This window comes from Limulus polyphemus, unplaced genomic scaffold, assembly GCF_000517525.1.
Source record: "Limulus polyphemus unplaced genomic scaffold, Limulus_polyphemus-2.1.2 Scaffold1391, whole genome shotgun sequence".
Classification (NCBI taxonomy): Eukaryota; Metazoa; Arthropoda; class Merostomata; order Xiphosura; family Limulidae; genus Limulus; species Limulus polyphemus.
In genome coordinates this window covers 26,835-39,241 of record NW_013667001.1, presented here as the reverse complement: position 1 = coordinate 39,241, position 12,407 = coordinate 26,835, and the positions used below count along the sequence as shown (strand labels likewise).

The following is a 12,407-nucleotide window of genomic DNA, read 5'->3' as shown; positions in this document are numbered from 1 at the left end:
CACTCGAAAAAGTTTATAGTATCACTGACAGTCAAGTAATAATTCATTTTATTTTTATTTTGAATATCATTCTGTCTTTTTAAAACTATAACACAGTCCATCAACCCAACTTACATAATTATCTAAGGTATTTCTATATGGAGGCTACAAATTAAATTCTTTATGAAATTACTAGTGTTTTTCCTCTCTCTATCATGTTTGTTTGTTTGTAATTATGCACAAAGCTATACAATGGGCTATCTGTGCTCTGCCCACAACGGGTACTGAAACCCAAATTCTAGCATTGTAAGTCCGCAGGTATACCGCTGTGCCACTGGGGGGCCTCTCTATCATGAAAAAAAAGCCTGAAAATGTTGTGCAAGTTATTACATTGTTAAAAGATGATAATTATTATTCTAATCAGTAAGTAAACAAATAAAGCAACATGGAATTGCCAGTTCATACATTTGAAAATATGTTAACTTATAACACATATACTTTAGTTCAATAGCTAAAAATATTCTGTGACTTAAAATTACAACTTATTGAATTTGGTTATAGACTATGTAGTTACAATGTAAATAAAACTTACTTTAATAACTGGTCTAGATTTCTTTTAATTGTTATTCGGTTGCATGAAAAAACTAATACACCAATTATCGGGCTGGGTTTGACTGATGTACTGTTGCTTTCCTTGATAATTTCTTCAGACTTGGAATCCTTTTCTTGAGCAATATTTTCTACAAAAAAGACAGCATTAGAAACCTTAAACTAAGGATTAGTAAAAAAAAAAAGAACTGGGTTAAAAGTGTTACCAGATATTAAAGAAAAAAAAATGCTTTATTAAATTTCATACAAAAATTATTATTTTTTATTTGTGTTACTAAGTAAACATACAAAGAAACTCATTTTGTATAAATTACTTCACCATCAGCAAGTTAAAAATCATGTAACTCTAATCAGGTAAGACAGAAGTATGCAAGAAATAACAACAGAGCTTCTTTAAGTCCAGTGTCAGTCTCCCAAGGCAGGGAATGTTCAACAATATCCTAATTATGAATAACAAAAGATGGCCATAAAGTTCTATTACTATATTATTCAAAACAGAATAAAAACTTCTGAAAGATACTAATGATCATCAAGCAATCAGTAAACATTTTGATGTATACTTTATGCTGATTAGACCAACTGTAAACAAATATACACAACTGTTATTTTATTATGTAGACTAACAGGGAGCCAAGCATTTTCTCATTATGCAAACCATTTGGTAGCCAAGGAACATGTAGTGTATTTTGATATTGCAGGACAGCAGGTGGTAAAACATACAGGTAGTTTATTCTAATGCAAACCAGCAGGTGGCCAAGAAACATGTAAACATATGCCCTATTGCGTAGACTTAATGTTAGCATGGAACACACAAGTACACAAGTAATAAAACATTTTTTTTTTCAATAATTAAGCATGATGTAGGGATGACAATGCAAAAAGTACAAAAACAAAGTAGGAATGAATACACAAAACCATACAAAAATCCCCACATAAGTAGCCAGTAAGTACTGAGTCAATCTTATGAGATTATGGTTATTAGCCACTGTAAGACTGTATAGCATTATTTAGTTTAAATGCTTTTATTCAACTGACATTAATTCAACATTCTTGGAAAGATTTGGCTACTTATGTAGTGACTTTTGTATGGTTTTGTGTATTTATCCCTACCTCATTTCTGCATTGCCATACCTACATCATACTTAATTTTTGCAAAATTCTTTTTATTACTTGTTCCCCCTTTTTTTTAAACACTTTCATTGATAAGTGAACATTTGTTTTATTTTTACAATTCAATGGTAAAATATATATTGTTAATATCATATCAGTTTCTTCATTGCTCTTGTAGAATGACCTCAGATATTGATATTATACCCTACAATTGGCTACAATAGATTATTAATTATCATTGATCATAATCTTGACTTCTTGGGACCTAATGTTGAGGACACCTACAGTGAGGTAAGAACAGATGCAAAATGTATAGCTGTATCATCGCTATATTCATGTTTGCATTCTTTTTGGCACTACCATCCCTACATTGTTTTACATTTACAAAATCTTTTGTGAAGTTTTTCCACCTAACTCAAAGCTAGTGTATTCTATGAATGTGTATTACCAAATTTCATATTATGTGTATTGATTTATTTTTACTTCTTCACTTCATACATAATATAGAGTTTGGCTTCCTAAAGATAATAGGAACTATTAAACTAGAAAAAGGTCACTGATGTTTGAGAAATCAACCACAAATAATTCTATTGGGAATCTACAACACTGCAATGGTCAAAGAACCCTAGATAAAACTATGTAAAACAATGCTGTATCAAACCTGTGTAATCTGTGAAAAAAAGAAACAAAAAACTGCATTTGAAACTGATGTAAATAAACATTCACACATGATTCTGCTGTGGGAAACCTAATCAGTTAAGAAAAACTAAAATTTTTAGAAAAAGCTTCAAAATATATATAATAATGATTCGGGAAAGACATACAAATATAATAAACAATGACAATACAAAAAGTAATGAGCAATACATATTTTCAAAAACCTGGACTAATTATTTCATCAATTAAGACTGCACGTGAAAATGATTATAGTGTTGCTATTGATGGTTAAACCATATTGCTAGTGTTATAGCTTCTATTCTATTGATGGTTGAAACATTTTGCTTGTGTGTTATAGCTTCTATTCTATTAATGGTTGAACCATCTTGCTAGTGTTATGGCTTCTATTCTATTAAGGGTTGAACCATCTTGCTAGTGTGTTATAGCTTCTATTCTTCTTATTGTTTAAGTGAGTATCAAAATAAATCAAAATTCCTGTCCAATATTAAAATAAAAAAATAAACGAAGACAAAGAAAATTTACATACAATAATGTCCTGTTGGTATCAATTTACATAAAAAAAATAAGTAAAATTTTGGAATTGGCATTCACTGGGCTTTGCCTACCTTTTTGTGATGATATTTTTGCTATTACTCCATTAAATACTATTGAGCAGTAAAGTGATTGAAAAAACAAAGTCTTTAACTCAAGTCTCATGGTAAATATTTATTTAAAAAAACAGGTTTTTACCTTTAAAAAGATACATAAACTAATTTTAATAAAAAATGGACACCTTTGAATTTCAAGAAGTAAGCCAAATGTCTGTACAGATAAAGACATACAGATATAACAGAAAAACTACTTTAGTATGATTACACAAGCTTGTAATCTTATAGTTTGTGACACTATGGTATCTATACCATATATGAATACAAGTCACAACAGAGGACCAAATGTGTATCGCATTATTACTTTTATACTCTTGCTGTTCTTCGATCTTATTGTAAACACTGATGGTTAAATATTTTATGTTTTATAATTACTAGTTTTTTTGTCTGTATGTGTCTTTAATGGGAAAATGCTTAACACTTACTACCTTATATCAGGCTATAATTTTCTTTAAATCTTTTTATTTACTTTCAAGTACTTAGCAATCATCAAAGAAAATACAGAACAGCAAGAATACAATGAAAATAAAATGGATCATAAAGCAACAAAAAATAGCTTCAGAAAATGGAAAATTTAAGTATTATGAAACAAAAAAATAACATAGCATTAAAGCTATACTGTATATTTAAGTCAGTCGATGTAATTATCTTTTATATTGAACAATCTCACATACTAATGACCTTTACTGCTGATTAAAAAATGTTTGTACAGGATAATGGGTGAGATATTTCAACTTTTGAATATCCTAACCTTGAAAAATTTCTGATTACTATTTGAACACCATTGCTTCAAGAGCTGATAAATAAAGTTAATTAACTAGGTTTCTAAAATAGGACCAACCCATGTGATTGCTACTGAAGTTGATAGTTGTGACATTAGTATTTGCTTTACCAACCTCTTTAAGTTCTCATGCTGTGCTATATTCAACAGAAATTCCAAAGAGACAGACCTTGGCAGATGCTTTTTCACTTGCCCCCTAAACAAGTAGCCTGCATCCTAGGATGCAAAACTTTGGGATTGCATCCAATAAAACCAATTAAATGGATAAAGATGTAAAGTATTACAGATACATAACTGTTTGGACGTGAGCACAGCCAGAATTTGTGGATACAACTAAAATCATGTGTCTAATTGCACCTAATGGAGCAGTGTTTTTTTTGCAGGTATTTCATTATAGATTATTTTGAAAAAGGTAATTTCTATTAAAAAAATTAACACTTGAGAACTAGTGGACAAAATACAACTGAATCATTTAAGTACCTCATGTCAATTAATAAAATATGTTCAATAATTGTAGTAAACTATAGCTTCTTAGTCGATTATATATTGTTGAAAATGTTGTAACCAAAATATAATAGAAACAAATGTTTCCATACTAAAAGGTTTTTAATTCAACTTCTGTCAATCTGGATATAAAACATCAAAACCAAACACAGCTTAATTTCTTTTATCTATCTATCTAAAATTATCTATAAAAAAATACACCTACAAATACAACTCTTCTGAAAATAATTTCCTAATTTCTTTAGAAATAACTAAGATACATCGAGTTTTAACCTACATTTAAACGCTGTACTTACATGTATCTTAAAAGTTATGGTTAAATAACCAAAACAACTTACTCTTCTTCAAAGAACGTAGTTTTATCAGCAGTTCTTCATTTGACCTAAGTTGTTTTTGTAGTTCTAGTTCCAATAAGTCTAACTGATCATTCAATTTGGAGGAACGATGCACCTGAAAACATATTTATTTTAATATTAGCATCTGGTGAATGTTGTAGTTACTTCGGGACCACTCACCCATTGAAAAGATGTAAAGATTTAACTAAGTCAGCCTATATAACTAGAAAGTGAGGCATTTCATAACATAACTTATGCTGAGTTTTTAAGTGAAGGAAAAAACACAAAAGCAAGCTCAACAAATGAACAATCTTAATCAGTATAGTTTGCAATTCTTGCCTTGTACGTGACTTAGTGATTTTCAGAAAGTCACATTACAGACAATGCTTTTAAGTTTTACAGGTCTTATTAAATTAAACGGTTTCCCTTGAACAAAAGTCCTCAAATTCACTACAAAATGTCCCCAATATAACAAATTATATTTTTAAAATTAAACTGAGATGTGATTCAAATTTAAGTCATCAGTACTAAATTTATCATGTAGTCATCTTACGTAGTATTTTTACTCATTGTTTTATTTTGTGGGACAATCATAGGGTTAATTTCAAACAAATAACTGTGAAGTTTGTAGAGTTTAATATTCAGAAGAATTATAAAAATTATCTAAAAATCTCTAAAATGTGCATATTCTTATCTTTAACTGGATACTCCTAAGAACATACATCTCTACCACCTACTTTATCCTTTTTGTTATATTTTGCTTACTTTTATTACCTTGTTTTATTCTTTATACTTTTTTTCTTTTACAAGTGTTTGGTACTTTATTTATTCTTCAAACATTTTGGATATTGATTAGTTTCTTTAAGATGAAATACATAATGGTAAAAATGAGTGGATAGGAACCATTAATATTTCCACTAAAAACATATAGCTCATGTGAGGATGGGAACTATGTATTTACTCTAGCCTTTTTTGCTGGAATTACTAGTAAAATTAAAGTAAAAACTTAATAAATGATACATAAGCCAATACATGTGCCCTTATCTCTTAATATAGCATTTGAAAGTAAACATCCACAATTGTAGAGGAGGAAGAAAAAGGTCTAAACAATACATGACCTTCCCAAGTCATGCACAAAATGACCAAATATACCAACCACAGCAAGATTGACAGATCATTCTCAACATAAACCAAATAATCATCACATCTGAAAAATATGTTACCAATGTGTAGTTGTTCATTTATCAAAATTTAACATTATTCTTCTATTTTTACTTATGCAATGTTTATACTCCATTTTAACTTATCATTTTCTTTGATGAAAAATTTCTTCGTTTGGAATCTTAATGAATTTCAATTCTCATAATATAAGTTCACTGGGCATCCTGCATACTCAGTCACTACCATCAACATTGTTATAAAGTATGGTTTTTAATCCAATCATGAATTTATAATATTATATTAAAACTGATGCCCTTGACAACTAACTTATAAAAACATATCTTCTTAAAATTTATATCAATGATATTCACTTTTTTTCCCCTTAAAACTGACAATGATTTGTAACTTGCTAATAAACCTTCAGTCAAATCAGATTATATAAAATCTAAGTAAGCTACTGCAAATAAAAGCTTCATTTTCAAGGAATATTTGAGGTTCTAATTAAGTCCAGATGATAATGGAACAATACTGCAAAAATTATTTTAAAATGTCTAAACCATGAAAAGATTACAGAAAAAAAACAAAGCATTAAAAAAGATAACATAATATTGCTGTAAATACTGAGGGCATTTCGAAAAAGATCAAACTTATTTCTTCAATTTTTATGAAGGTTCTTTACTAAAGGATAAACATTAATTTCATTTATGTAATTTCTTGTGTAATTCAATGAAACCTTGAAAAACAAAATATATTTTCTGAAACTTACAGAAAAACTAAATCTCAACATCTCCATTTAAAATAGTAGAAAAAACCAACAACAATGAAGACACAAACGATTATTAAACTCACATCTCCAGTTTGTTTTTTTCTGTTCAATATCAAAGAGTGCAATAAAATGACTGGTTCACCTCTACCAAACAAATTCATTGAAAACAATTTCACAGCTCAAAACAAGTAATTAGTGTTGTGATCTCATGGGTGTTATTTTGCAATATATGCATTTTAAATTTCAAATGAATAGGAAGGTTGTCTATACAGTCATAGCTTTTACAAAACTTTTGGTAAAATGGGATGTTTTATTCTAAACCAAACTTTAGAAAGACACATCTTTGGGTTTAATTTCCAATTCTTCACATCAATAAGGTGCTTTAAAAGAACCTTAACAATGACAGCCAGTTTTCACACGACAAATTAATTTTATACTTTTAAATATGCAAGTCAAGGTGGCACAGTAAGTTCCAACTTCCTTTTGTTGGTTACCAAAATATATAATATCAATAAGCATTAGTGCAAAAGGGACAGATGTATCATACAAGATAAAGAAATGAAAATTAACGTATACTCTAATAAGACTTTTACTCTTAAGGATAATCATTACAATCTTTATTTGCCAGCTTGTAAACAGCATACACACCATAACAATTGCTGTTGTATCAAATGGCTTATATAAGTAGTGTTCTGACCACTGCTGTGTTTGTTGCATCCCAGCTGGCCTGATGAACCCTGGACTGGATGAAACGCGTTTTGGGCAATGGATATGACAAATATAGTGTGATTGAAATAGTATTATTGTACACACTTCTAATTCTTAAAAATCCCTAAAGGACTAGATTAAGAACATAGTGTATAAAAATATAATCGTGCTAATACTAATGTCTTATGACAAGTAATGTAATCAATACCTATTACTACTTATACATTGGTTGTGATACAATTTGAGATTTCTTAACAAAAATGTTCCAGACAGACCAGAAAGAACTTATCATAAAGACACATGAAGCATTGGGAATAAGATACAACTTCAAAATGAAACAACTTGCAAGTAAAATCATATGTACAAGGAAATAACTGTGCAATAAAAATAGACGACTACATTGTAAAATAATAAAATTGGCAATACGTCAGAATATTTTTATGGGGAATTTGGTAAAACCTTTTTTTTTGTTCATGCCTGTCACTAGTGTTATTTACTTCAGACAGTAGCATATTATCCTTTTGTAAAGAGCGCAAAAAAAAAAAAAAGCCAATCTGTCATGCCAATCTCTAACTACTGATATTTTATCAGAAGATATAAAACAAAGGCAATTTATCCATTTGTTTATGACAGTGTATACTAATCGAATTTTTTAATTTTGATTTAAATCACAGAAATGTTATCCCAGCATAAATAACGCTATAGATTTTAACATTTACATATTTAACATATTTACTGTTGTAAGATTAAATATTCTTTTAACAAATACACTTCTTATACATCAAGTATTTGTTAAAGCACTATTTTCTGATGTGTGTAAATGCACAAGAATGTATAAAACTTTCAGCTACTAATCACTCTGCAGTAAATTTATACTTCTGATATATATAAAACAACTGCACACATTAACAAAATGATCCACTGATCCAGAGCACATTGTATTATTTTTGCATGTGCTTCAAAATTGTACATGTTAAGTTCTATATCAAAAGCATTAAAATATTTGAAACTATATATTAATTGATTGATCAGACTTATGCAAGTTTTGTTCATTCACGAGATTGACAGATTATAGTTACAAATAACTATGTTGTAAATTTTAATTATACATACAGGACATTTCACACAAGGAATCAGACCTGCTGATGAAGCATCCATAATGTTTATAGTTCCATTTTAATTCTATGCCATCACTGTAGAGTCATACTTGTGGAGTTTATAGTAATATGGCACAGATAAGAATGTTACTATACACAAACATGTTTATCACTAATAGTGATACTATATTACACCACTCAAGTGTCACATTTTTCACTTTGTTCTTGCTTACAGTTGTTTATTACATTAAAATTACTATCATGTTTCCTTTTCCTGGCTTTGCTATAACTGAATCAGTATGCTCTACAAATTCAGTACGAGCTTTGTAATCTTCTTATAGTAAGTTGAAAGTTTTTAACCCTAGAATTATAAAGGTATGAAAAGACAACAAATGGTCACTAATGAGTTCTAGTTCTCACAGTATCAAAATTTTTCTCAGTATCAGATATTACAGAACAATCCTTCAAGTGTCTCAACAGAGAACCAAAGGAAAACAAGTGCAAAACTACAATTTTTTGTCATTTTATCAACTTAATAATCTTAAAAAAAAAGAGTATTAGCACATGGGTTATATTTTAGACTTATTTCAAAAATAATTCAAAGCTTATATTTGCTATGGCTAATCTGTTCTTGAAACAAAATTGATGGAAGAATGTCCTATTGAAATCTAAGCATTTCACTGTAGAAATGTTGATGAAAGTTTACCATTTTTCAATTCAAAATTATGTTGAGAAATTCCTCTAATATTTTTATGCACTAAACACCATAGTATAAAGTGCACAGTTGAATGTTGACATTAAACCAGTTTACCATTTTCAGATACTCTGGTATATAATCAGTAAGGTATATATAAGCTCCCTTTTTCAAGATTAAAATGTACCTTTTAAGTTAACTTAGTGAAAAGTCTTGTGACTTGTGTCTACATGTTTATATGCAGTTATTCCCTGTTTCTTGAAGCAGTAACATAAAATAATTTGAAAAAGAAATGAATCTAACAGTAATTTCATTAATAGTAAAATTAGTGAAATGTTGAACATACTGTTACCTCTAAAATATTAAACTTTGACATGTCTAATAAATATACAGCAGTAGTGTTAACATATGCAAGACAATAATCTCAATAGATTAAGAAATACATTATTTACAATCCTAGGAAGACTGTTTCCACAGAAGCAAATTGGCTACATATTTAAACCTGTTGTAATGTTACTTTTTCATTTTAAGGATATCACAACAAAGAATAGGTAGCTATTTATCACCCTAAAAAAAAAGATTAATATACAAACTCCATTATCAGGTGGTTATTCATTTGAATAAAAATCATATTCCTTGTATACTTGAGAACTCATTGCGTAACACACTATATATATCTACAAAAGGTAATGTTACCATCAGAACTGATAACTTTGTGAAAATTAGTCAAGTTGAGGAAGAACAACAATTACATATAGCCAAGTCTGTTAATTGCCAAATTGAGGTCAGTTTTAATCAACAAAAGTTAACATTTTCCAACAATGAAAATGTATTTCCGATAGATAGATATGTGACCTCCTCTCACATATAACTTTCCAATTCAGTACTGCCCTCTATATGCAAGCTTCTTCTCTCACCACTATCCTTGAGACTCAAACCTAAACTCATGACAACCCTTCACCAATAGAAGTGTAACACACCCTCCTAGCAAAGCTGACTCCCTCTATACTGATTGTTCAACCATCACTTCAAGATCAGGCAAGAAAAAATGCAACAAAAGTGGGTAGGATGGGTGAAGTCTGAGAGGGGTAGGTATCTATCTCTGGTATTTGTTCTGTTGGACCACCAGGTGAAATCGACGTGCAGGGAAGGACGAAGATGAATGATAGAGGACAAAGCCCCCCAAGAGAGTTCCACTGATCATGCACAGTACCAACGTGAATGGAGTATGTGAGCACGGCCGAAGAAGATAAGAAATTCCTAGGAAGCCCAAGTCCCCAAAAGAAAAATAAGAGGATAGAACAGAGCAAACCAACTGTGCCATGTCCCTTAAACAGAGAGGAAAAGTTTGGGCCCTACAGTGATGAGAACTGAAGAACACCCCCCCCCCCCAATAAAAACAGATATGGAATGAGTGTGAGATGAGACATCTCTGACTTTACTGATAAACCAAGACAGGATTTATCCTGAAGGAGGAAAAGAGTATGGCTGTAGGAGACTAGATGGAATGAAGCTAGAAGAAGCCAGTCCCCACAATCCCAAGCTCTGAATTGCTCAACAGATGGGAACAAAATCCTGGAGAACAATAGGAACTTTAGCCAACAGATCCAACATTGCCTCTGACAGATGTTATCAATAAACTGGATCCTTTGGAGGAGGAAAAGTAAAAAGAACAACAGACAAGGGAGGAGTAGTAAAAAAAATGAAGAGTAAGGTCCTCTGACAAAACCTGCAACACCCAACGATCAACCAAAAATCTGCAAACTGAGCTAAATGGGTCCCTACTGTCCCAAGCAAATTTGAGAAAAAAAGAATCCATGGACATGAGTATCTGTATCTAGAGAGGAAGAAAAAACACAGAAGTAAGAAGCAGGGAACAAAATAAGAGGTGAAGGAGAGAGAGGGAAAAAAACAAAGTAACATACATGAGAAACCATGTGTTGAAATTACTAAAAAAAGTCTAGGGATATCCATGACAGCATGGATAGAAGGTAGTTAGTGGGAAAAAATATGTCAAAATCCTCTTTGTCACCATGGATGGGTATATCAGGATCAAAAGATGCCATTTTAATTGTTAGTCTAGAGTAAACAATGTCTTGTTGTCCCACTTTCAGACAAAATGGAAGTTACTATCACTTATGAATTAATAATGTGAAAATAAAAGACCACAACATCTGCAGAAGCAGAAATTTTGGAAACAAAAATCCAAATTTAATATTTCCACAACAGTTAGTTTTGTAGATACTTTCACAAAAAATGCCTTATATCTCAAAAGTTCAAAAGCAGAAAAAAAGGCATCTTTACACATGAATACTAAATTGAGAAGTGATGACTGAATGATCAGTATAGAAGTCAGTTGCACTAGAACAGTGTGTCACACTCCTATTGGTGGAGAGTTGTCACATGTTTACTTGAATGCAACAACACAGCAATGTCACATGGAACCATGCAAGTTTCGGTGGGATCCTCAAGGCAAGTGGTGAGCAAAAAAGTATGCATATAAAGGGCAGCACTGAATCAGAAGAACTATGTGTATGGAGGTTATGTATCACACTGAATTTCAACAATACCATGTTTCCTAAAATTTTAAACTTGTTATAATTTCCAATATTGTAATTTATTCATATATATTCTGTTAGAAGTATGAAGCTAACAGTGAAACCACAAGTACAGGCCTTCTAAGCTGATTTCTTTTATAATTTTCTGTACACTTCAATCATATGCCTAACAATTTCCACTGGAGTCATTCATCAAGACTATATGTACATTTCACAGATATCATTACTTCAGGACTTCAATTGACATTTTTAAAAATGGTGATAAAATACATTTTGATTTTTGTTTGATATATTTTTCAAACAAACATGAAATGCTATGTAAAAACATTTCATATGTAATAAGTTAAGATATTTTATCTGTAACTACAGTAAAATAAACATCTATATCCAGTGGTTGTATTATGCACTTAATAAAATCTATAATGTAGAAATACACTTCTGTTACTGTCACAAGGTTACGTACAATGTTTCCAAACAGCTCATTTTGATGCCACCAATTTATACTAACAAACAATTTGTAAATAGCATTTCCAAAAAATTTAAACAAGGTTACAATAATGTACAAATCTCAAAATTTTTAGTTGTTGGAAGTCAGATTTCAAAATTAAATCATACGAAAGGTGTACCAGATCTACAATCTATTGAAATACAAATATACGTCACGCTGTAGTTTACAAGCAGAGGTTGTTAAATGAAGAAGAGTGGTCTAGATTAAATGAGCCTAGCTATATTTCATTACCAATCATTTTTGCAAATCATAATTAATGCTTTTATACTTGT

At 30.4% G+C, this 12,407-nt stretch overlaps 1 protein-coding gene across 4 annotated transcripts in view; it reads right to left on the bottom strand.

The window, feature by feature from the left end:
- Nucleotides 1-12,407, bottom strand: part of LOC106463385 (alpha-1,3-mannosyl-glycoprotein 2-beta-N-acetylglucosaminyltransferase-like) — an 87,756-nt gene that overhangs the window by 49,414 nt on the left and 25,935 nt on the right. For all 4 annotated transcript variants that reach the window (XM_022390860.1, XM_022390861.1, XM_013923408.2 and 1 more), the window contains 2 exons: nt 4,647-4,758; nt 572-719 (listed from right to left, as the gene is read on the bottom strand). In XM_022390860.1, coding sequence (XP_022246568.1) covers nt 572-719; nt 4,647-4,758 — 260 coding nt within the window. The remainder of the gene's footprint in view (nt 1-571; nt 720-4,646; nt 4,759-12,407) is intronic.